The 26,809-nt window shown below is 53.4% G+C and overlaps 1 protein-coding gene across 1 annotated transcript in view; it reads right to left on the reverse strand.

Moving 5' to 3' along the window:
• Window positions 1-1,011: 1,011 nt before the first annotated feature.
• TERB1 (telomere repeat binding bouquet formation protein 1) overlaps window positions 1,012-26,809 on the reverse strand; it is a 41,200-nt gene continuing 15,402 nt past the window's right edge. The window contains exons 6-11 of the mRNA XM_089667970.1: window positions 26,247-26,296; window positions 23,788-23,877; window positions 14,881-15,048; window positions 8,771-8,845; window positions 5,951-6,016; window positions 1,012-1,109 (exon numbers count right to left, since the gene is read on the reverse strand). Coding sequence (XP_089524096.1) covers window positions 1,012-1,109; window positions 5,951-6,016; window positions 8,771-8,845; window positions 14,881-15,048; window positions 23,788-23,877; window positions 26,247-26,296 — 547 coding nt within the window. The remainder of the gene's footprint in view (window positions 1,110-5,950; window positions 6,017-8,770; window positions 8,846-14,880; window positions 15,049-23,787; window positions 23,878-26,246; window positions 26,297-26,809) is intronic.

Below are 26,809 nucleotides of genomic sequence, written 5' to 3' on the forward strand. Positions count from 1 at the left end.
TCTCAGTCTCTGCCAGTCTCCATCTCTCTCTCAGTCTCTGCCAGTCTCCATCTCTCTCTCAGTCTCCATCTCTCTCTCAGTCTCCGGCTCGCTCTCAGTCTCTGGCTCTCTGTCAGTCTACGGCTCTCTGCTTCTCTCTGCCAGTCTCCGGCTCTCTCTCAGTCTCTGCCTCTCAGTCTTTGCTTGCTGCCAGTCTCCAGCTCTCTGACAGTCTCCGGCGCTCTGTCGATCTCTGGCGCTTTGTCAGTCTCCGGCTCTCTGTCGGTCTCCAAGTGCTCTGTCATTCTCCGGCTCTCTGCTTCTCTCCGGCTCTCTCTCAGTCTCCGGCTCGCTCAGTCTCCGGCGCTGTCAATCTCTGGCGCTTTCTTGGTCTCCGGCTCTCTGTCGGTCTCCAGTGCTCGCTCAGTCTCCGGCGCTCTGCTCTGCCACTCCAGAGCTCACTGGATCTCCAGGCTGTGGAGGGGGCGGGACCAGCTGGTGTAGGCTCTCAGTGGATCACTGAGAGGCGGAGCCAGGTGCCGGTCCAGGGTTCTTGGTGGATTCCAATCATATGGTCGGGATCCTTTCAGAGCCTGGAATGGCTGAGTGACATCAGCGGACTTCAGAAATCGGGTCACAGGAGAGCAGAACGAACTGCAATCCATAGCATCTCTGACAACACATCACATCGAATCGCAGCCGGCACAGCGAAGGAGCCGCTGGCTGCAATCTATTTCACTTTCAGACTTTGTCATTCCCCTCCCCCTGCCGCTCCTACCTGCTGAGTCTGGGCGTCGGATCCACCAATTCTCCTCCGCCCAGACTAGGGGTGTCAGTATGGAAGGAAGATTGCGGGGACCGTTCATGACGAGGGACCCCCATAGAGGGACTATAATCTTCTGCTGCCACAAACCTCCCCCCCAAAGAAACTATCTCAGCGAAGGACTCCTGCCAACCCCGCCCCCACCCCGCCCCCATGGCTCTGCTTTATGTAATCCTTGTCAATAAAGTTCTATATTGAAGATAATTGGATCACGGTACCTGAACCGTCGGCGGCTCATTATTCAGGATTTCCCGCTTTTCTCCAGGTGAACCTTTCCGTCGCTCCAACTTCAAATCCGATTTTCTTACTGAAAAAAAAAACCCGTCCCATTAATACAAAGGAAGAGCAATTCGTTCCTCGCGGCGATCGACCGCAATCCTGGCATCCTTACAGCCAATGGCCTCATCATTCCTGCTGAGTATCTACAGTCACATCGACTGCGGAGAAAGTAACTTCTAGAATGATCGCACCTCGGGGGAAGGGAGAAGGGGGAAGGGAGGAGAAGGGGGGGGGGGAGGAGAAGGGGAAGGGGGAAGGGAGGAGAAGGGGGGGGGGAGGAGAAGGGGAAGGGGGAAGGGAGAAGGGGGAAGGGAGGAGAAGGGGGGGGGGAGGAGAAGGGGAAGGGGGAAGGGAGGAGAAGGGGGGGGGGGAGGAGAAGGGGAAGGGGGAAGGGAGGAGAAGGGGGGGGGGGAGGAGAAGGGGAAGGGGGAAGGGAGGAGAAGGGGGGGGGGGGAGGGAGGAGAAGGGGAAGGGGGGGGGAGGGAGGAGAAGGGGAAGGGGGGAGAAGGGGAAGGGGGAAGGGAGGAGGGGAAGGGAGGAGAAGGGGGGGGGGGAGGGAGGAGAAGGGGAAGGGGGAAGGGAGGAGAAGGGGAGGGGGGGTGAATGGAGGAAATAACAGATTTGATGTTATCCATCCAATATAGGGAGGAGAAGGGGAAGGGGGAAGGGAGGAGAAGGGGAGGGGGGGTGAATGGAGGAAATAACAGATTTGATGTTATCCATCCAATATATCGCTCCACAAATCCCAACATTAATTAAAACAATTGTCCCGCCCATGACTGTCCTTATATAAAGGTGATCGCTGGTGGAGGCGGATCCTGGTAGACTGAATCAGTGGAGGTGGATCCTGCTAGATGGAATCAGTGGAGGCGGATCCTGGTAGACTGAATCAGTGGAGGTGGATCCTGCTAGATGGAATCAGTGGAGGCGGATCCTGGTAGATGAAATCAGTGGAGGGCGGATCCTGGTAGACGGAATCAGTGGAGGCGGATCCTGGTAGATGGAATCAGTGGAGGGCGGATCCTGGTAGACGGAATCAGTGGAGGCGGATCCTGGTAGACTGAATCAGTGGAGGCGGATCCTGGTAGATGAAATCAGTGGAGGCGGATCCTGGTAGATGAAATCAGTGGAGGCGGATCCTGGTAGACGGAATCAGTGGAGGCGGATCCTGGTAGATGGAATCAGTGGAGGCGGATCCTGGTAGATGGAATCAGTGGAGGCGGATCCTGGTAGACGGAATCAGTGGAGGCGGATCCTGCTAGATGGAATCAGTGGACGGCGGATCCTGGTAGACGGAATCAGTGGAGGGCGGATCCTGGTAGACGGAAATAGTGGAGGAGGATCCTGGTAGATGGAATCAGTGGAGGGCGGATCCTGGTAGACGGAATCAGTGGAGGCGGATCCTGGTAGACTGAATCAGTGGAGGCGGATCCTGGTAGATGAAATCAGTGGAGGCGGATCCTGGTAGATGAAATCAGTGGAGGCGGATCCTGGTAGACGGAATCAGTGGAGGCGGATCCTGGTAGATGGAATCAGTGGAGGCGGATCCTGGTAGATGGAATCAGTGGAGGCGGATCCTGGTAGACGGAATCAGTGGAGGCGGATCCTGCTAGATGGAATCAGTGGACGGCGGATCCTGGTAGACGGAATCAGTGGAGGGCGGATCCTGGTAGACGGAAATAGTGGAGGAGGATCCTGGTAGACGGAATCAGTGGAGGCGGATCCTGGTAGACGGAATCAGTGGAGGTGGATCCTGGTAGACGGAATCAGTGGAGGCGGATCCTGGTAGACGGAATCAGTGGAGGGCGGATCCTGATAGACGGAATCAGTGGAGGCGGATCCTGATAGATGGAATCAGTGGAGGCGGATCCTGGTAGAGGGAATCAGTGGAGGAGGATCCTGGTAGATGGAATGAGTGGAGGGCGGATCCTGGTAGATGGAATCAGTGGAGGCGGATCCTGATAGACGGAATCAGTGGAGGCGGATCCTGGTAGACGGAATCAGTGGAGGCGGATCCTGGTAGATGGAATCAGTGGAGGGCGGATCCTGATAGATGGAATCAGTGGAGGCGGATCCTGGTAGACGGAATCAGTGGAAGCGGATCCTGGTAGACGGAATCAGTGGAGGCGGATCCTGATAGACGGAATCAGTGGAGGCGGATCCTGGTAGACGGAATCAGTGGAGGCGGATCCTGGTAGATGGAATCAGTGGAGGCGGATCCTGATAGATGGAATCAGTGGAGGCGGATCCTGGTAGATGGAATCAGTGGAGGCTGTTCTTGGTAGACGGAATCAGTGGAGGCGGATCCTGGTAGACGGAATCAGTGGAGGAGGATCCTGGTAGACGAAATCAGTGGAGGCGGATCCTGGTAGACGGAATCAGTGGAGGCGGATCCTGGTAGACGGAATCAGTGGAGGAGGATCCTGGTAGACGGAATCAGTGGAGGAGGATCCTGGTAGACGGAATCAGTGGAGGCGGATCCTGGTAGACGGAATCAGTGGAGGCGGATCCTGGTAGACGGAATCAGTGGAGGCGGATCCTGGTAGATGGAATCAGTGGAGGCGGATCCTGGTAGATGGAATCAGTGGAGGCGGATCCTGATAGATGGAATCAGTGGAGGAGGATCCTGGTAGATGGAATCAGTGGAGGCGGATCCTGGTAGATGGAATCAGTGGAGGCGGATCCTGGTAGATGGAATCAGTGGAGGCGGATCCTGGTAGACGGAATCAGTGGAGGCGGATCCTGGTAGACGGAATCAGTGGAGGCGGACCCTGGTAGATGGAATCAGTGGAGGCGGATCCTGGTAGACGGAATCAGTGGAGGAGGATCCTGGTAGACGGAATCAGTGGAGGCGGATCCTGGTAGATGAAATCAGTGGAGGCGGATCCTGGTAGACGGAATCAGTGGAGGATCCTGGTAGATGGAATCAGTGGAGGGCGAATCCTGGTAGACGGAATCAGTGGAGGCGGATCCTGGTAGATGGAATCAGTGGAGGCGGATCCTGGTAGACGGAATCAGTGGAGGAGGATCCTGGTAGATGGAATCAGTGGAGGCGGATCCTGGTAGATGAAATCAGTGGAGGCGGATCCTGGTAGACGGAATCAGTGGAGGATCCTGGTAGATGGAATCAGTGGAGGCGGATCCTGGTAGACGGAATCAGTGGAGGAGGATCCTGGTAGACGGAATCAGTGGAGGCGGATCCTGGTAGATGGAATCAGTGGAGGCGGATCCTGATAGATGGAATCAGTGGAGGCGGATCCTGGTAGATGGAATCAGTGGAGGCGGATCCTGATAGATGGAATCAGTGGAGGCGGATCCTGGTAGATGGAATCAGTCTGTTACCTGAAGAATGGGGGGGGTGTACTTTGGGGTTTGGTGGTGAGGAAGAACTGATCGCTGGAAGCTGTTCTACAAAGACAGTCAGTGAGACGACCAGCCATCAGTATCACCTGAGGTCCTCTTCAATTGATCTTTCTCCAATTACTAGATTCCCATGCCTTGCTCTGTGTAGAGGCGGCCATATTGGTAGAGGCGGGGCTTTGCTTCCTTATGTCAGAACCTTCAGCAAGGAGAACAGTGAGGCGCACAGTAGTGACATCACTGAACCTCGCTGGAATCTTCTGGAATCAGCAGTCAGAGGCAGCGGAGCCTCACACCTCACCCTGCAGATATACAGTTCTGACAAAGAAAGGGCGCAGAACCATCCTCATCTATTACATGCAGCCCGGGTTCACATACATGCGGTGCGGTATAACATGTGATTTGCACAGGAACCGCCCCGCATTCCCTGCAGATCACGTGATTTGTGTACGATGCGATCAGAGACGTACATTTTACACCAAAAACACGCAGAACCCTTTTTTGGGTCCCCACTAGAATCGGATCGCATGGATATTCACAGCTCTGGGATCCGATTCTGCACATCGCACCATATTTTACAGACCGCTTTTGGGGCGTTGTTCACTTAACATACACCCCCGCAGCGGTTCGCATGAATGGGGTGCGATTCTGATGCGGAACGCTGAGAATTGCACCCGGCGTCAGTGTGGACCCGAGCTCTGACCAATGAGTGCTTACCCAGACAAGCCAAGGCAGAAACCTACAAAACCAGCACACAGAAGACGTCACATTCAGGGTCCTCACATGTAACCAACTGCCACTGACACGTTTCCTGGGATATCCCTCTTCCTCAGGGCCTGTCCCTCAATACACATCAGTGGCAGTTGGTTACATGTGAGGACCCTGAATGTGACGTCTTCTGTCTTCTGCCTTGGCTTGTCTGAGTAAACAGCAATGTAAGAGGTCAGCACTCCCGCCTGGCAGTACTCGGGTCGCTGGTTCGAATCCCAGCCACGGCACCACCTGCCTGGAGTTTGCATGTCCTCCTATTAGGAGTAGGAGAATATAGAGATGGTAATGCGCCCTTTGCTTTGTTTGCGTCTTTCCAGATTCCCCAATCTCATGAGGGTAGCATTGGCCAGACGTTCCCGTCATGACAGGGACCCGATGATATCACCTTACATCACCTATCCGGCTTCTCAGGTCCCCCCGAGCGCTCCGGTGTCACAGTGTGCGAAGAGGCCGCAGCCACAGGAGAGCCTAGGCACCCTGAAGTAGCAGGAAGTACATCATATTTCAGGAGGAATTCCACCCAAAAGGCACATCTCAGAGCATGTGAGGCACAATGAACATTTCCCACACCACGGCCCATCGGATGCTTTATAGTTCAGTTCCATTCGAAGGGTTTGGGTAGGTGGGGGGCTAGGAGACGATTTCGTGTTGGGGACCATTGACATGTTGGGGACCATCAGGTGACATTTAGGATTTACATTTGTACCGCCCACCTAAGAATATCAACGCAATACTAACTGTGCGGGAAAGCCTCCGGATTGGCCGCGTCCTCTGGCAGTCTTCTTATAGGGGTCAGCGCGATGCCTGGAACACACAAGCTGGACGTTATCCTTCGGGAGGACAAAGACGACACATTTTGTATCTCAATTCATTTTCCTGCCAATAACAGCATTGAAGCCCAACTCCCGGCAATGCCTCAGGTGATACAGAGAGGAAACAAATCCTCCTACATAAGTTGTTCCTGTTTATCTGCAGCCATCTCTCCCCTACATCCATTCAATGTGCAGAATTTACACAGAATCTCTCAGCTCTGAAAAGCTGAAGTTACACTCTGCAGAGCTCTGAAAGCTGATTGGAGGGAAGGGACACACCCCCCTTTTCACATAGCACACAGAACAGAGCTGAGGCTGTCAATCTCAGGTTGTGCGCTGGAGCTCCTTCCCCGTCACCATTTTTTCTCTTGGTGTCAGGAAAACTTGTCAAAAGTGACTCATGCTGGTAGCAGAGGAAGGAGGCAGCAGACAGAAATGACACTCAGTGCTCTGGACTGAGACAAGGACACACTATAGAGGGATGTGCTTTGTTCATATCTCATGTCTGAGGGTTACAAACACTTGAATGCATTCCTTGCAATAAGGAAAATCATTATTAGTATCAACCCCTCCTGGTACTTACCCGAGTCCTCATATGATCCAGTGCTGTGCCCGTCTACAGCGGCTCTCCCTCTCACTTTACACAGCTGAGGCAGTGGGAGCCATTGGCTCCTGCTGCTGTCAGTCAGATCCTGTGACAAGGGAATGGGGGGTGGAGCCAATCTGAGCTGTACTATCTGTGTCTATGGACACAGGCAGCGCAGCTCAGGATCGAGCCTGCAGTGTGTGCTACAATAGAAAGCAGCTTCCTATGATGACACACCAAGAAGAGGAGGAGCCAGGAGCGCTGGTGGGGGACCCAAGAAGAGGAGGAGCCAGGAGCGCTGGTGGGGGACCCAAGAAGAGGAGGAGCCAGGAGCGCTGGTGGGGGACCCAAGAAGAGGAGGAGCCAGGAGTGCTGGTGGGAGACCCAAGAAGAGGAGGAGCCAGAAGCACAGGCGGGGGACCCAAGAAGAGGAGGAGCCAGGAGCACTGGTAGGAGACCCAAGAAGAGGAGGAGCCAGAAGCGCTGGTGGGAGACCCAAGAAGAGGAGGAGCCAGAAGCACAGGCGGGGGACACAAGAAGAGGAGGAGCCAGGAGCACTGGTGGGAGACCCAAGAAGAGGAGGAGCCAGGAGCGCTGGTGGGGGACCCAAGAAGAGCAGGAGCCAGGAACGCTGGCGGGGGACACAAGAAGAGGAGGAGCCAGGAGCGCTGGTGGGGGACCGAAGAAGAGGAGGAGCCAGAAGCACAGGCGGGGGACCCAAGAAGAGGAGGAGCCAGGAGCACTGGTGGGAGACCCAAGAAGAGGAGGAGCCAGGAACGCTGGTGGGGGACCCAAGAAGAGCAGGAGCCAGGAACGCTGGCGGGGGACACAAGAAGAGGAGGAGCCAGGAGTGCTGGTGGGGGACCCAAGAAGAGGAGGAGACAGAAGCACAGGCGGGGGACCCAAGAAGAGGAGGAGCCAGGAGCGCTGGTGGGAGACCCAAGAAGAGGAGGAGCCAAGAAGCACAGGTGGGGGACCCAAGAAGAGAAGGAGCCAGGAGCGCTGGTGGGAGACCCAAGAAGAGGAGGAGCCAGGAGCGCTGGTGGGGGACCCAAGAAGAGGAGGAGCCAGGAGCGCTGGTGGGGGACCCAAGAAGAGGAGGAGCCAGGAGCGCTGGTGGGGGACCCAAGAAGAGGAGGATCAGGGCCCCTGTGTGTAATTCCTTTGTAGAGCTGGAAAGTATAAACCTGTTTGTTATTTTTTACAAAGGAGCGTTTACAATCCCCGTGAGGACGCCGCCCTTGTGTCTTGTCCCTGCAACTTCAGGTGAAATAGATCTCCCTAGGAATGAGAGACACAGAAAAGAAAGTCCTTCCCCACTCTACTAACAAAAGGATTTTATTTGTCTTTCTGTAGCCACATTAAAACCATTTCCCATTACTTCCTGTCCTGTGACACCCCATCACCAGACAGGAAGTGATAGGAAAGCTCCCCACCAGACAGGAAGTGATGGGAAAGCTCCCCACCAGACAGGAAGTGATGGGAAACCTCCCCACCAGACAGGAAGTGGTGGGAAAGCTCCCCACCAGACAGGAGGTGATGAGAAAGCTCCCCACCAGACAGGAGGTGATGAGAAACCTCCCCACCAGACAGGAGGTGATGGGAAACCTCCCCACCAGACAGGAAGTGATAGCAAAGCTCCCCACCAGACAGGAAGTGATGGGAAAGCTCCCCACCAGACAGGAAGTGATAGCAAAGATCCCCACCAGATGGATGATGGGAAAGCTCCCCACCAGACAGGAAGCGATGGGAAGTCTCCCCATCAGACAGGAAGTGATGGGAAAGCTCCCCACCAGACAGGAGATGATGGGAAGTCTCCCCACCAGACAGGAAGTGGTGGGAAAGCTCCCCACCAGACAGGAAGTGATGGGAAGTCTCCCCACCAGACAGGAAGCGATGGGAAAGTTCTCCAACGGAGACAAAGATGGCAAATAATCCTGACAGAAGTGTTGAGCCCTCCTACCCCCCGGGCTTTATTTATCACCATTGATTTATCACAGCCATTTCTAAAGTGCCAACAATTTACTCTGAAGGGCACACACATACAATCACGTGACTCCCTGCCCCCACAACTCGGTTTCTATGTAGATTGAGTTTGGTGGTGTAATACCTTATTGTAGGTGGTTTCTAATCCTCCCACCCGCCATCTACAATACTCACCATGTGGGAGACGCTCTTTTTGGCGAGATTGCCCGGCCTCTTGTCTTCCTGTTCTGATTGGTGTCAGCGACATTCCTGCATCATACAAACTGCATGTTATTATACTGGACCCCAACGCATGTGCGCAATACACAGAATTGTATCCACACTACAGGGAATCACAACACACATGAATGCTCATTGGGTTGGCCCCAAGTAAATGCAGGTAGGTGTTTTTGCGTGTCGAGGCTGATTGCCTTGATGTAAAGGGCATCAACGCACTGGAAACGTACAAAGCTGCGCTCAGAGGTGTGAATCTCTCGCCTTAGAGTGATATTAAAGGAAGATGTTTTTTATTTTGTTCAAAAATGACAAACCTGCCATACTTACCTGTTCTGTAGCAGCCGGGATCCTCTCCTCAGGTCCCTCCCTTCTGCCCCCATAGCAAGCCAATGAGAAGGGAAAGACTTGGGAGAGCCAAGGCTCTTGTGCACGTCGCTGGATCATGATAGTGCTCATCACAATCTATGTATGAAGGTAAACCCCCCCCCCCCCCCAATACTTACCTGAGCCCCATCACAATCCAGCGATGCGCATGAGAGCCTCAGCTCTCTGGGGACTCTCCCTCCACACTGGCTGAGACAGCAGCAGGAGCCATTGGCAATCACAGCCAGTGAGCCAATGAGGAGAGAGAGGGGTCAGGGCCGAGCCACGGCTGTGTGTGTGAATGGATACACAAAGCAGCGGTTTAAGAGCAAGCCTGCTTGGGTGCCCCCGTAGCCAGCATCTTGCTCTGAGGGCACTTGGCAGGAGAAAAGGGGCCGGCAGAGCCGGTGGGGGACCCAAGAAGAGGGGGATCCGGGCTGCTGTGTGCAAAACCATTGCAAAGCCGGTAAGTACATGTTTGTTATTTTTACAAAATTGCCTTTAATATCAATTAATGTCTCCGTTGGAGAAGTTAAAGTGTATCTCCGGGCAAAACCTTTTTTTTTTTGGTTTTGGATTGAGTGGGGAAGGGTCACGTTTTCCCCCATTGGGAAGGTTTGCCCCTTTGTTTGTCCTGGTGAGTTACAGAGAAAAGTGGGGGGAAATCCAACGTTCAGAGCTGTCCCTAGAACAAGAGGGGAGAAGAAAGCGTCCAATGGGGACAGCCGATCCGGGGCAACTGTCTAAAGGGGAAGAGTTCTGGGACAGGAAGTGATGGGAAATTTCTCCACTGGTACACAGACAGCACAAATACCCCGGCAGGGGCTTTAACCCTTCCTATGCCATCTGAAAGGGTTTTGTATACATTAAAGCCAGTGGACAGCTTCCTATATCCCTTTGGTGAGATGTCTGGGCGGAGTTCCGGGTTCTTCACACCCTTTGTGGTCAGTATGAGGACCTCCCAGTCTGCCAGCATTTCATTGTACAGACAGATGTTGTCATGTTCATCCTCCCTGGAGGTGCTGGACCCCACAATGGTGGGTGGGAACATACAGCTCCTAGGTGGAGGAGAACACAGCTGGAGATCTTATTGTTGGAATACCCAACACATAGAAGTCAGGAGATGAATCCACGCTCGAGGTTCCACCAATGACCACAATGGGACTTTTGGGTGGATTGGCCTTGTAACGTTGGCTGATCTATGTGGCCACATACACAAATGATGTTCAATTTTGGGGTTTTCTGGCCACAGCAACCAATTCAATTTCAATTAGTGAGGAGAATACGGCTTGGTTGCTATGGGTTACTGTGTTTCCGTATTAAATGTTGTATTTGTCAATAGCGTGTTGTAGTGCGACGTCTGATAACGGCTTTGTAGCCCCTCCACTCACACATCAGGGGGTCCTTCTGATCAGCGTCAGGAAGACAAGGTGATGATAAATGCCTGAAATATTATGCGTTTTACTTCTTGTGTTGAATGGGATGTATTTGGCTGCACTTCCTTCTGCCAGGCATCAGTCACCATGGTAACTGCCCGCAATGATTTATACCGACAGGTATATATTTACATGAAGTCCTGACAACTTATTGCCGGACCTTCACTTCCTCCCCGCTGTGACAACGCACGCTGCGGCAGGATCTGGGGGAAGACTGCAGATGATTGAAGTACATCAGCAAAGTCCTGTAGAAGCACAGATTTACTAAAGGCAAATAGACTGTGCTCCATACAAGGTGCAATTTCTCCAAATGAGATAAAGATTCTCTGCAATGAATATCCAATCACATGCAAGGAAAACGGGAAAAAAGCACTTTTGCTTGCAAATGATTGGATGATGGAAGTCAGCAGAGCTTCTGCTCGTTTATTAAGCTCTGGAGCAGCTGCACTGTCTATTTGCCTTTAGTGAATCCACCCCCTCGCCTCTGTATGTGTATATATTGGTTCAGCGTACAGATATCCTCTCCCATTTGTACGCTTCCACCCCCCGCCCAGGGATGACAATGCATTCGGGACACCATCCATGACACAGAAACGCGTCTTTAGTAAGTGTACAAATGAAAGAATGACAAATATGAATCTAAGGATATACAACACATGAGTCCGATAATCTTTCATGTTCACATTTAGATAAGAATTGTTCCTGGTCTTCACATCCTCCTGAAGATGCGGGAAACCACAAAACATGTAGAGGACAAGGATGGTGGAACTCCCTGGTTGGTTATCACTCTGGATTGTGTAGTAGATATGGGGAGCTCCGCCTTCCATGAATAATGTGAGGAGAGAGGATTTGATTTGTATTTATGATTGTTACTATTGTTACTAAGATGAGTATATTTATAATTCGTTGTAATCCTTGGGATGCCAATATAGGTCATGATGATGCTACATACACCGGTTTCCTCTATATTGGCTACGGAGCCCCTTACTTTTCCCATTTATGGGTCCCTAGGCCTCCACCCAGGAGGGACCCTGGTCATTTATTCCCCATTACATGCACTCATCACACGTTTCTGTCAGCCTCCGACAACAAGATCCAGCATAGACATAAGTATTCTCCATCCACCCGTGTCCATGAGCCTCGCTGGGAAGACTGAGGAATTAGCGGAGCTGCACCAACAATTCTCAACAAGCTGCAGTTCTTATGATGACTGGAAGGGCCCACCATCCCCCACTAGGGCTTTAGACATCCAAATATGCACCCAAGAGTCTCACTGGGGATGGGGTCAGACTGCTTTAACTATGCATGCCACGGAGACATTTACTAGTCCTGCTGCCTACCATTGTTAAAGACCCATCAGCATCTGACACTTCCTGGAGTGTCAGAAGCCTGGCCACCCTCTGCCTTCTATGGCTCCACCCCACGGCCCCTACACCGCTATAGGATACAATAGTGATATAGTGGCCAGCAAACTGAATCCAATTGCTCAGCAGGGGACCAGGTATCCAACAAACCCTGAAGTGTGTCAGATACTAGAGGTTTTGCAGCAGTAGCTCGGAAAAGGTGTGAATAGAGGACCACGTGGCAGCCTTGCAAATCAGGGATACAGATACTTGATGTTGGAAAGTCCACAACATACCAACAGGCCTGGTGGAATGAACTCTGATGAGGAAGGGAGAAACTGTTTTATTAGAGGGCATAGTCCCTGGAGAGAAGTCATTGACTCCACCTGGCAATGGGGGAGCAGGATGTCCTCTACCAGGACCTCCAGGAAGAACATAAAGGGATCAATATTTGAATAAAGGCTGTGGCCAAGTAGACCCTGACAGCCCTAACCACATCCAAACAGGGAGTTTGTCATGTTTTTTAGCAGGTCAGAAGGATGGGCCTTTGGTAAAATGGAAGGTATTGGTCTCAAAGCACCTTGTCCTTGTGGAAATGGCTCTTCACAAGAGGTGCGAGACATTGTGGCAAACAGGAAGACAACCTTACATGTAAGGTCCTCCAAAGGAACGTCTCTTAATGTGTTCAAAGGGGGGCTTCTGAGGAGCAGAGTACCAGACTGAGATCCAAAGGTGACACAGAAGGCTGAATTTGGGGATTGATATGAACAACTCCAGAAAGGAAAGGTCTTGATTAAGTGATGCAAGGCAAGAGGTTTGTGGAAGAGGACAGATAACACATGAACCTTTCCCTTGCGGGCACTCAGGACCATACGCTGGTCAAGACCAGACTGAACAAAGGCCAAAATACGAGTAATAGAGTATTCTATGGACCTTCCATGTGCAATGGTAAATCTTGCGGGAGTTGGATCTTCTTGCTTAGAGTAAGGTGCGAGTAACTGAAGCAGAGATATCCTTTAGGATTTGGGGTTCAATAGCCATGCAGTTAAAGTCAGCGACTGAGAAGTAGGATGGAACAGTGGCTAGTGGCTTTGGGCCAGTATGTCTGCTCTGTTTGCAAGAGACCAAGGCTCATCTGCCAGATGTCTGAATAGGTCTGTGTGCCACCTTCTCTTGGGCAAATCTAGTGTGAGGAGAATCACCGGGACCCTTTCCTGCTCTATTTTGCACTGCAGACAGTGAGGCTCATTATTGCAGGGAAGGCAAAACCCCCGATGGAATTCTGTACAAGGAACCACCACAATGTCTACTGCAAAGGCCAGAGGATCCCTGGTCTTGGCCATGAACTTGTTCAGGTTGTTGTGGAACCTGGAGCAAAGGATGTCCACATCTGGTTTTCCCAACTTCTGACAGAGATTCTGACGTACCTCGAGGATGCAGACACATCTTCCCCAGGTCTAAGCATTGGTGGCTTAGGAAGTCCACTTGCCAATTGTCCACTTTAGGGATGTGGACTGCTGACAAAGCTGGAATGTAAGTTTTCGCCCAGGACAGAATCAGACTTGTTTCTCTCAGGGTAGCTCGATTTCTGGTGCCCCCTTGCTGATTTATGCCAGCTGCTTCTGTGGCATTGTCTGATTATACCGACTGGGTGATCTTGAAGAAAGGAGGTCCAATGCTGTAGAGACAATCTGCTGGCTCTCAGTTCCAGAATGTGGATGTGGACTTGTGACTCCTGCAGAGACCGTGTCTCCCAGAAAGTCAGGAAATTGTAAACTCCATCCCAGCGTGTAAATCTGGCATCATTACCACATTCCAAGGCATGTGAAGGAATTACTTTCCCAATTCCAGGGCAGGGCCGGAGATCCACTATGCAGGGAGATCTTTCCCTGGACATCAGCATTGGACGATCCAAGGATTGGGTTTTCTTGTTGCACATATTGAGCATGTTGGATTGAAGAGGTCTGGAGTGAAACTTGGCAAAAGGAACTGCCTCGAAGGGGACTACCATGAGGCTTGGAACCTTTATGCACAAGGAAACTGAGGGGCGTCGTTTTGCTGGATGGTAAAAACAAAGGCAAATAAAACATGAACAATTACACATGTAGCCACCGCATCTAAGGACTGAAAACACACAGTAGGTGTCTAGGGAGGTGATGCTACTTGTGGGTTATGCCATTGGAGGGTGTCATCCACATCAAATCATTGTAGTAGGAAAAACAAAAAAGTGGAACTTTAAATACCCCTCCAGTGGTCAAATCTGCACAACACATTTATTAACATTCTTTTTACATAACTTCATTCCAATCATTTAAAAGACATTTTTTTAATTAAAAACATTGATAAGAAGGGACGTTGGTTGTACTGCTTGTCTTCCATGTGTAATAGTGGAGGAGCTGTAGCACTGAGGTCCTCAGAGATCTTTATGTAAGTCGACGCGTTTCGCAGGATGACCGACTTCCCAGGACCTCAGATCTCGGTAAAATAATCACTAGAATAATATAAAACCATTTTGTGATATCATTCCACTGATTATTGTTCGTATATCTGAGATCTAAGGTCCTGAGGAAGTGGGCCATCCCTGAAATGCGTTGATCGAACCCTAATAAATGTGCCGTGTGCAGATTTCACCACTGGAGGGGTATTTACAGTCCCACTGTCTTCCATAACGACGTTTTATGTTCTCGTGTTCCATACACTTCACATTTGTTAGGTAGTTGGGTGCAGCTGGTAACATGACCGGCCATTCCAGGATGACAAGACTACAGTGACTGCTGGAGACTTCACTGGGATTGGGAGAAGTCAGCTCTGCCCAGAGGAACATCTCTATGAATGAATTCTTCCTCAAAGAGAATCTAGAACTTCAGATGTAGAACTCCGATGAAGACATGACAGTGCATTAGGTGAAATATAAAATGGATCTTACTGTTCTGAGGGGTGCAGATTCTGGTGCTGCTCAGTGATTTCCTCCATTCGGATTTATATCGCTCCTCCGCCTGTAGAATCACTCTGTGCCGGTCACACAAGTGGCGGCTTCTCTGCAAGATGTTGCTGCAGTTCCTGCTATTCATGGACAGCCCTGTCACTAGGCAGCCTGGAAGACAGACAGGATTATGGCCCAATATTCCGCACACACATCCCTCCGCCATGGGGACGCAGCTCGTTGTTCTGCACCGTCATGGCGTCCCGGGAACTGCAGTGATTCTAATCATGGCAAAGGGCAGACAAGATCTGATATACAATATCTATAGATATGATTGCCAATGTCGGGACAGTGACAGCGCCTTTGTACGGTCATACTCACATGATCACACGCCACTCCTGCAGCCGGCGACCATACCTGGTGCGTCAGGGCATGTGACCTACTCCAATATGGCAGCACTCTGGTCTAGTAGCCTCATGACTTTACCGCTCCCCTTAGCGTCCATCACAACCCAATGCCTTGGATTTCAGTGCTGGCTGCAACAGAGTGAATATAGTGAACGCGGGGTCCAAGGAGAGCGAAGGCAGCAGGCGGGGTGTACATGCCCTGGCAATGATGCAAATACTGCCCCCTACCCTCTGTCACGTTCAGTGTCCAGTACCACCAGCCAATTGTGACCCACTGAACTGCAATGCATGCGGTTGCGGCACAGGTTTTCAGGAGTTATAACAGGCGGCAAGGAGACGACATGACGTGGGTCCCGTGATGTCACCACATGTACACAGGTGGATACTGAGGGACAGGATGGTCCGGTTTGCCCTCATGCCGGCCTTTTGAGGTTCGGATTATGTGAGCGCCATTTTGTTCATTTGAAATAAAGTCTCTGATGGTATATGACTATTGGCTTCGGTTCTCTTTGGATGTCAACAAACGGATCTTTATCTGTGAGATCTCCTTGTGGGGTTTGTAATTGGTAGACGGGAGCCTTTGGATCGTGGATACATAGTGAAGCGTTTGACTTTGTCAATCAAAATGACGGGTGAGCTGCTGTCATTGGGGTGTGTGGTGATATTATAGGGTGTTCAGACCACGCCCCCTGGGCGGCAGAGGAATCGTTCATTCAATGCTCAGAGGAGGATCACACCTTCCATTGAGCCGCTGAACTGCTGCCATCTAAATGTTTTTGGTTTTTTAATGGTTGAACTGGATGGACTTTTGTCTTTTTTCAGCCAGACTAACTATGGATCTATATATTTGGAAAAATGGCAAAAACAGCACAAATGCCCATTTTCTGGACTTAATCTATTTCCAATCATCATAATAAGTAGATTATTCACCCCAATAAAGATTGATGTGGACCCCAATGACTGGCATCGATATTCATCACCTTCCTGATCTGAAAGCACTATATCTGATATCAGCCATCAGAGCCGTTATTACCTGAACACGGCAGCCGGGTCTGAGGGACAGGAGAGCCGTTATTACCTGAACACGGCAGTCGGGTCTGAGGGACAGGAGAGCTGTTATTACCTGAACACGGCAGTCGGGTCTGAGGGACAGGAGAGCCGTTATTACCTGAACACGGAAGCCGGGTCTGAGGGACGGGAGAGCCGTTATTACCTGAACACGGAAGCCGGGTCTGAGGGACGGGAGAGCCGTTATTACCTGAACACGGCAGTCGGGTCTGAGGGACGGGAGAGCCGTTATTACCTGAACACGGCAGTCGGGTCTGAGGGACGGGAGAGCCGTTATTACCTGAACACGGCAGCCGGGTCTGAGGGACGGGAGAGCCGTTATTACCTGAACACGGCAGTCGGGTCTGAGGGACAGGAGAGCCGTTACTACCTGAACACGGCAGTCGGGTCTGAGGGACAGGAGAGCCGTTATTACCTCAACACGGCAGTCGGGTCTGAGGGACAGGAGAGCCGTTATTACCTGAACACGGCAGTCGGGTCTGAGGGACAGGAGAGCCGTTATTACCTGAACACGGCAGTCGGGTCTGAGGGACAGGAGAGCCGTTATTACCTGAACACGGCAGTCGGGTCTGAGGGACAGGAGAGCCGTTACTACCTGAACACGGCAGTCGGGTCTGAGGGACAGGAGAGCCGTTATTACCTGAACACGGCAGTCGGGTCTGAGGGACAGGAGAGCCATTACTACCTGAACACGGCAGTCGGGTCTGAGGGACAGGAGAGCCGTTATTACCTGAACACGGCAGTCGGGTCTGAGGGACAGGAGAGCCGTTATTACCTGAACACGGCAGTCGGGTCCGAGGGACAGGAGAGCCGTTATTACCAGAACACGGCAGTCGGGTCCGAGGGACAGGAGAGCCGTTATTACCTGAACACGGCAGTCGGGTCTGAGGGACAGGAGAGCCGTTATTACCTGAACACGGCAGTCGGGTCTGAGGGACAGGAGAGCTGTTATTACCTCAACACGTCAGTCGGGTCTGAGGGACAGGAGAGCCGTTATTACCCCAACACGGCAGTCGGGTCTGAGGGACAGGAGAGCCGTTATTACATGAACACGGCAGTCGGGTCTGAGGGACAGGAGAGCCGTTATTACCTGAACACGGCAGTCGGGTCTGAGGGACGGGAGAGCCGTTATTACATGAACACGGCAGTCGGGTCTGAGGGACGGGAGAGCCGTTATTACCTGAACACGGCAGTCGGGTCTGAGGGACAGGAGAGCCGTTATTATCTGAACACGGCAGTCGGGTCTGAGGGACGGGAGAGCCGTTATTACCTCAACACGACAGTCGGGTCTGAGAGACGGGAGAGCCGTTATTACCTCAACACGGCAGTCGGGTCTGAGGGACAGGAGAGCCGTTATTACCTGAACACGGCAGTCGGGTCTGAGGGACAGGAGAGCCGTTATTACATGAACATGGCAGTCGGGTCTGAGGGACAGGAGAGCCGTTATTACCTGAACACGGCAGTCGGGTCTGAGGGACAGGAGAGCCGTTATTACCTGAACACGGCAGTCGGGTCCGAGGGACAGGAGAGCCGTTATTACCTGAACACGGCAGTTGGGTCTGAGGGACGGGAGAGCCGTTATTACCTGAACACGGCAGCCGGGTCTGAGGGACGGGAGAGCCGTTATTACCTGAACACGGCAGTCGGGTCCGAGGGACAGGAGAGCCGTTATTACCTGAACACGGCAGTCGGGTCCAAGGGACAGGAGAGCTGTTATTACCTCAACACGGCAGTCGGGTCTGAGGGACAGGTGAGCCGTTATTACCTGAACACGGCAGTCGGGTCTGAGGGACAGGAGAGCCGTTATTACCTCAACACGGCAGTCGGGTCTGAGGGACAGGAGAGCCGTTATTACCTGAACAGGGCATTCGGGTCTGAGGGACAGGAGAGCCGTTATTACCTGAACACGGCAGTCGGGTCTGAGGGACAGGAGAGCTGTTATTACCTCAACACGGCAGTCGGGTCTGAGGGACAGGAGAGCCGTTATTACCCCAACACGGCAGTCGGGTCTGAGGGACAGGAGAGCCGTTATTACATGAACACGGCAGTCGGGTCTGAGGGACAGGAGAGCCGTTATTACATGAACACGGCAGTCGGGTCTGAGGGACAGGAGAGCCGTTATTACCTGAACACGGCAGTCGGGTCTGAGGGACAGGAGAGCCGTTATTACCTGAACACGGCAGTCGGGTCTGAGGGACAGGAGAGCCGTTATTACCTGAACACGGCAGTCGGGTCTGAGGGACAGGAGAGCAGTTATTACATGAACAGGGCATTCGGGTCTGAGGGACAGGAGAGCCGTTATTACCTGAACACGGCAGTCGGGTCTGAGGGACGGGAGAGCCGTTATTACCTGAACACGGCAGTCGGGTCTGAGGGACGGGAGAGCCGTTATTACCTGAACACGGCAGTCGGGTCTGAGAGACAGGAGAGCCGTTATTACCTGAACACGGCAGTCGGGTCTGAGGGACAGGAGAGCCGTTATTACCTGAACACGGCAGCCGGGTCTGAGGGACGGGAGAGCCGTTATTACCTGAACACGGCAGTCGGGTCTGAGAGACGGGAGAGCCGTTATTACCTGAACACGGCAGTCGGGTCTGAGGGACAGGAGAGCCGTTATTACATGAACACGGCAGTCGGGTCCGAGGGACAGGAGAGCCGTTATTACCTCAACACGGCAGTCGGGTCTGAGGGACAGGAGAGCCGTTATTATCTGAACACGGCAGTCGGGTCTGAGGAACAGGAGAGCCGTTATTACATGAACACGGCAGTCGGGTCTGAGGGACAGGAGAGCCGTTATTACCTGAACACGGCAGTCGGGTCCGAGGGACAGGAGAGCCGTTATTACCTCAACACGGCAGTCGGGTCTGAGGGACAGGAAAGCCGTTATTATCTGAACACGGCAGTCGGGTCTGAGGGACAGGAGAGCCGTTATTACCTGAACACGGCAGTCGGGTCTGAGGGACAGGAGAGCCGTTATTACCTCAACACGGCAGTCGGGTCTGAGGGACAGGAGAGCCGTTATTACCTGAACACGGCAGCCGGGTCTGAGGGACAGGAGAGCCGTTATTACCTGAACACGGCAGCCGGGTCTGAGGGACAGGAGAGCCGTTATTATCTGAACACGGCAGTCGGGTCTGAGGGACGGGAGAGCCGTTATTACCTCAACACGGTAGCCGGGTCCGAGGGACGGGAGAGCCGTTATTACCTGAACACGGCAGTCGGGTCTGAGGGACAGGAGAGCCGTTATTACCTCAACACGGCAGTCGGGTCTGAGGGACAGGAGAGCCGTTATTACCTGAACACGGCAGTCGGGTCTGAGGGACAGGAGAGCCGTTATTACCTCAACACGGCAGTCGGGTCTGAGGGACAGGAGAGCCGTTATTACCTCAACACGGCAGTCGGGTCTGAGGGACAGGAGAGCCGTTATTACCTGAACACGGCAGTCGGGTCTGAGGGACAGGAGAGCCGTTATTACCTGAACACGGCAGTCGGGTCTGAGGGACAGGAGAGCCGGTATTACCTGAACACGGCAGTCGGGTCTGAGGGACAGGAGAGCCGTTATTACCTGAACACGGCAGTCGGGTCTGAGGGACAGGAGAGCCGTTATTACCTGAACACGGCAGTCGGGTCTGAGGGACAGGAGAGCCGTTATTACCTCAACACGGCAGTCGGGTCTGAGGAACAGGAGAGCCGTTATTACATGAACACGGCAGTCGGGTCCGAGGGACAGGAGAGCCGTTATTACCTCAACACGGCAGTCGGGTCTGAGGGACAGGACAGCCGTTATTATCTGAACACGGCAGTCGGGTCCGAGGGACAGGAGAGCCGTTATTACCTCAACACGGCAGTCGGGTCTGAGGGACAGGAGAGCCGTTATTATCTGAACACGGCAGTCGGGTCTGAGGGACAGGAGAGCCGTTATTACCTGAACACGGCAGTCGGGTCTGAGGGACAGGAGAGCCGTTATTACCTGAACACGGCAGTCGGGTCCGAGGGACAGGAGAGCCGTTATTACCAGAACACGGCAGTCGGGTCCGAGGGACAGGAGAGCCGTTATTACCTGAACACGGCAGTCGGGTCTGAGGGACAGGAGAGCCGTTATTACCTCAACACGGCAGTCGGGTCTGAGGGACAGGAGAGCCGTTATTACCTCAACACGGCAGTCGGGTCTGAGGGACAGGAGAGCCGTTATTACCCCAACACGGCAGTCGGGTCTGAGGGACAGGAGAGCCGTTATTACATGAACACGGCAGTCGGGTCTGAGGGACAGGAGAGCCGTTATTACCTGAACACGGCAGTCGGGTCTGAGGGACGGGAGAGCCGTTATTACATGAACACGGCAGTCGGGTCTGAGGGACGGGAGAGCCGTTATTACCTGAACACGGCAGTCGGGTCTGAGGGACGGGAGAGCCGTTATTATCTGAACACGGCAGTCGGGTCTGAGGGACGGGAGAGCCGTTATTACCTCAACACGACAGTCGGGTCTGAGAGACGGGAGAGCCGTTATTACCTCAACACGGCAGTCGGGTCTGAGGGACAGGAGAGCCGTTATTACCTGAACACGGCAGTCGGGTCTGAGGGACAGGAGAGCCGTTATTACATGAACACGGCAGTCGGGTCTGAGGGACAGGAGAGCCGTTATTACCTGAACACGGCAGTCGGGTCTGAGGGACAGGAGAGCCGTTATTACCTGAACACGGCAGTCGGGTCCGAGGGACAGGAGAGCCGTTATTACCTGAACACGGCAGTTGGGTCTGAGGGACGGGAGAGCCGTTATTACCTGAACACGGCAGCCGGGTCTGAGGGACGGGAGAGCCGTTATTACCTGAACACGGCAGTCGGGTCCGAGGGACAGGAGAGCCGTTATTACCTGAACACGGCAGTCGGGTCCAAGGGACAGGAGAGCTGTTATTACCTCAACACGGCAGTCGGGTCTGAGGGACAGGTGAGCCGTTATTACCTGAACACGGCAGTCGGGTCTGAGGGACAGGAGAGCCGTTATTACCTCAACACGGCAGTCGGGTCTGAGGGACAGGAGAGCCGTTATTACCTGAACAGGGCATTCGGGTCTGAGGGACAGGAGAGCCGTTATTACCTGAACACGGCAGTCGGGTCTGAGGGACAGGAGAGCTGTTATTACCTCAACACGGCAGTCGGGTCTGAGGGACAGGAGAGCCGTTATTACCCCAACACGGCAGTCGGGTCTGAGGGACAGGAGAGCCGTTATTACATGAACACGGCAGTCGGGTCTGAGGGACAGGAGAGCCGTTATTACATGAACACGGCAGTCGGGTCTGAGGGACAGGAGAGCCGTTATTACCTGAACACGGCAGTCGGGTCTGAGGGACAGGAGAGCCGTTATTACCTGAACACGGCAGTCGGGTCTGAGGGACAGGAGAGCCGTTATTACCTGAACACGGCAGTCGGGTCTGAGGGACAGGAGAGCAGTTATTACATGAACACGGCAGTCGGGTCTGATGGACAGGAGAGCCGTTATTAACTGAACAGGGCATTCGGGTCTGAGGGACAGGAGAGCCGTTATTACCTGAACACGGCAGTCGGGTCTGAGGGACGGGAGAGCCGTTATTACCTGAACACGGCAGTCGGGTCTGAGGGACGGGAGAGCCGTTATTACCTGAACACGGCAGTCGGGTCTGAGAGACAGGAGAGCCGTTATTACCTGAACACGGCAGTCGGGTCTGAGGGACAGGAGAGCCGTTATTACCTGAACACGGCAGCCGGGTCTGAGGGACGGGAGAGCCGTTATTACCTGAACACGGCAGTCGGGTCTGAGAGACGGGAGAGCCGTTATTACCTGAACACGGCAGTCGGGTCTGAGGGACAGGAGAGCCGTTATTACATGAACACGGCAGTCGGGTCCGAGGGACAGGAGAGCCGTTATTACCTCAACACGGCAGTCGGGTCTGAGGGACAGGAGAGCCGTTATTATCTGAACACGGCAGTCGGGTCTGAGGAACAGGAGAGCCGTTATTACATGAACACGGCAGTCGGGTCTGAGGGACAGGAGAGCCGTTATTACCTGAACACGGCAGTCGGGTCCGAGGGACAGGAGAGCCGTTATTACCTCAACACGGCAGTCGGGTCTGAGGGACAGGAAAGCCGTTATTATCTGAACACGGCAGTCGGGTCTGAGGGACAGGAGAGCCGTTATTACCTGAACACGGCAGTCGGGTCTGAGGGACAGGAGAGCCGTTATTACCTCAACACGGCAGTCGGGTCTGAGGGACAGGAGAGCCGTTATTACCTGAACACGGCAGCCGGGTCTGAGGAACAGGAGAGCCGTTATTACCTGAACACGGCAGCCGGGTCTGAGGGACAGGAGAGCCGTTATTATCTGAACACGGCAGTCGGGTCTGAGGGACGGGAGAGCCGTTATTACCTCAACACGGTAGCCGGGTCCGAGGGACGGGAGAGCCGTTATTACCTGAACACGGCAGCCGGGTCTGAGGGACAGGAGAGCCGTTATTACCTGAACACGGCAGCCGGGTCTGAGGGACAGGAGAGCCGTTATTACCTGAACACGGCAGTCGGGTCTGAGGGACAGGAGAGCCGTTATTACCTGAACACGGCAGTCGGGTCTGAGGGACAGGAGAGCCGTTATTACCTGAACACGGCAGTCGGGTCTGAGGGACAGGAGAGCCGTTATTACCTCAACACGGCAGTCGGGTCTGAGGGACAGGAGAGCCATTATTACATGAACACGGCAGTCGGGTCTGAGGGACAGGAGAGCCGTTATTACCTGAACACGGCAGCCGGGTCTGAGGGACAGGAGAGCCGTTATTACATGAACACGGCAGTCGGGTCCGAGGGACAGGAGAGCCGTTATTACCTCAACACGGCAGTCGGGTCTGAGGGACAGGAGAGCCGTTATTATCTGAACACGGCAGTCGGGTGTGAGGAACAGGAGAGCCGTTATTACATGAACACGGCAGTCGGGTCCGAGGGACAGGAGAGCCGTTATTACCTCAACACGGCAGTCGGGTCTGAGGGACAGGAGAGCCGTTATTATCTGAACACGGCAGTCGGGTCTGAGGGACAGGAGAGCCGTTATTACCTGAACACGGCAGTCGGGTCTGAGGGACAGGAGAGCCGTTATTACCTGAACACGGCAGTCGGGTCTGAGGGACAGGAGAGCCGTTATTACCTGAACACGGCAGTCGGGTCTGAGGGACAGGAGAGCCGTTATTACCTCAACACGGCAGTCGGGTCTGAGGGACAGGAGAGCCGTTATTACCTGAACACGGCAGTCGGGTCTGAGGGACAGGAGAGCCGTTATTACCTGAACACGGCAGTCGGGTCTGAGGGACAGGAGAGCCGTTATTACCTGAACACGGCAGCCGGGTCTGAGGGACAGGAGAGCCGTTATTAGCTGAACACGGCAGTCGGGTCTGAGGGACAGGAGAGCCGTTATTACCTGAACACGGCAGCCGGGTCTGAGGGACAGGAGAGCCGAGAACGCTGCTGATCTCCTTGTTGATGATGTCGCTGCACACAGACAGAGGATCTAATCGCAAACAGCAGAGAAGACGGGAAACGTTTAGCAGAAGGCAGATGATTGGTCTTTTCATTTAACTTTTAGAACATATTAGGCGGGTTTTGCCGTTCACATTGGACCTAATCTATAACCGTTGGAGGTTCACATGCCGGCAGGAACACTCTACTTTGTATCCTGGCTATTCTGAGCCGGCCGTGGATGGATCGAATCTCGGATGGTTCAGCAGGGATCAGCCAAGATGATATCCATCTATGGGCAGGCTGGTTGTACCCAAGTCAGTCCATCGACTTCATTACAACCAGCCTGTCGGATTGCTTGCATGCGATTATTGCTGGAGGCTATAGCCACTAGCGGTAATATTGTGTTGTGACAGCTGGGAAGGCGACCCGCCAGCAGAACACAACAGCTACGCGGGGGGCCGCGAGAGTCGATGGAGAAATCGAGAGAAAATCAATCTATGGCTTGCCTTATGTAGTGTCAAAGTATGCTGCTACCTCCCCCACCCACATTCCTATTGGCCCATCACCATAACGAGCAACTTCAGTGACCAATAGGAATGTGGAGGAGGAACCAAGGGGCAGATATGCTTTGGACCTATCAGGGGGTTCTGTAGGTTCGGTTGTCAAACAGCCTAATGATCCGAAGGTGCAGGAGGTAGGAGGGAGTGGATGAGGCTTGGCAGGAATGGCTGGAGCTTTGCTTGCTGATAACAAATCCTGTCATTTATCTGTACAAGCAAGATAGGTGCCTCTAGGTGCAGGTACAGGCAGGTGCCTCTAGGGGCAGGTACAGGCAGGTGCCTCTAGGTGCAGGTACAGGCAGGTGCCTCTAGGTGCAGGTACAGGCAGGTGTCTCTAGGGGCAGGTACAGGCAGGTGCCTCTAGGTGCAGGCACAGGCAGGTGCCTCTAGGTCAGGTACAGGCAGGTGCCTCTAGGGGCAGGTACAGGCAGGTGCCTCTAGGTGCAGGTACAGGCGGGTGCCTCTAGGTCAGGTACAGGCAAGTGCCTCTAGGTCAGGTACAGGCAGGTGTCTCTAGGTGCAGGTACAGGCAGGTGCCTGTAGGTGCAGGTACAGGCAGGTGTCTCTAGGTGCAGGTACAGGCAGGTGCCTCTAGGTGCAGGTACAGGCAGGTGCCTCTAGGTCAGGTACAGGCAGGTGTCTCTAGGTGCAGGTACAGGCAGGTGCCTCTAGGTGCAGGCACAGGCAGGTGCCTCTAGGTGCAGGTACAGGCAGGTGCCTCTAGGGGCAGGTACAGGCAGGTGCCTCTAGGTGCAGGTACAGGCAGGTGCCTCTAGGTGCAGGTACAGGCAGGTACCTCTAGGTCAGGTACAGGCAGGTGCCTCTAGGTGCAGGTACAGGCAGGTGCCTCTAGGTCAGGTACAGGCAGGTGCCTCTAGGTCAGGTACAGGCAGGTGCCTCTAGGTCAGGTACAGGCAGGTGCCTCTAGGTCAGGTACAGGCAGGTGCCTCTAGGTGCAGGTACAGGCAGGTGCCTCTAGGTGCAGGTACAGGCAGGTGCCTCTAGGTGCAGGTACAGGCAGGTGCCTCTAGGTGCAGGTACAGGCAGGTGCCTCTAGGTACAGGCAGGTGCCTCTAGGTGCAGGTACAGGCAGGTGCCTCTAGGTGCAGGTACAGGCAGGTGCCTCTAGGTGCAGGTACAGGCAGGTGCCTCTAGGTGCAGGTACAGGCAGGTGCCTCTAGGTGCAGGTACAGGCAGGTGCCTCTAGGTGCAGGTACAGGCAGGTGCCTCTAGGTGCAGGTACAGGCAGGTGCCTCTAGGTCAGGTACAGGCAGGTGCCTCTAGGTCAGGTACAGGCAGGTGCCTCTAGGTGCAGGTACAGGCAGGTGCCTCTAGGTCAGGTACAGGCAGGTGCCTCTAGGTCAGGTACAGGCAGGTGCCTTTAGGTGCAGGTACAGGCAGGTGCCTCTAGGTGCAGGTACAGGCAGGTACCTCTAGGTGCAGGTACAGGCAGGTGCCTCTAGGTGCAGGTACAGGCAGGTGCCTCTAGGTCAGGTACAGGCAGGTGCCTCGATGTGCACTTTAAACCTGCAACAGTTTACACATCGGCCTGGTTTGATCCATTCTCCAAGTATTAGGGACACAGATTACAAACAACAGGTGCTCTGCAGTCTCTAATATTCTGAAACATCCACAATCATAGAGACAATGATATCATTTCCTGGGTTAGAGGTCACAGGAGGGGGTTCAAGTGTGACATCATTTCCTGGGTTAGAGGTCACAGAAGGGGAACTTTTATTTCCTGAAATCCAATGATCTGACAATGGTTACATTTGTCCCGCTGATCGATGTACATTGGGACTTTCATCGATCGTTTGGCCTTAGAAACAAACCAGAAGCATTATATTTCCATAATCACCTATATTCATTCTTCTTGTCACTGAAGGCGAATGTCCAGCCGCATCGACCCTACAAAAGATCCGCAGAGATAATGTTACAGATGTATTATTGCTGCAATAAAAGAAGCGGCCGCTTATCGCAGGCTTCCCCTCGCATCCCATGGCAATGCAGATTCCCCACATCCAGAATATGGATTGTTTTCCAGAGATCTCTATCGTTCTTCCTTTACAGACGAACGGACGGACGGACGGGCGGGCGGGCGGGCGGACGGACGGGCGGGCGGGCGGACGGACGGACGGACAGACAGACGGGCGGGCGGACAGACGCATCCAATGCCAGGTGCTGGGCCCGAGTACAGAGCCTCGCTGGTATTCCTTTGTTGTCGGAATTCATTCACACAGCGGCATTCATGATCCAATCTGATGGCAGCTCTGCATGGTATACGGACGCAGCACAAGGAGCCTGTATACAGATATATACACGGGACGCCGCATGTCAGCATGGCAATGCCGTCATATCATAGTCCTTATGATGAAAGAATTTTATCTTCCAGAAGATTTGATTCATAAACTATAACTGAAA

Source organism: Staurois parvus, unplaced genomic scaffold (assembly GCF_062004578.1).
Source record: "Staurois parvus isolate SC_StPar_1 unplaced genomic scaffold, SC_StPar_1.0 ptg003716l, whole genome shotgun sequence".
In the NCBI taxonomy this organism is placed as follows: domain Eukaryota; kingdom Metazoa; phylum Chordata; class Amphibia; order Anura; family Ranidae; genus Staurois; species Staurois parvus.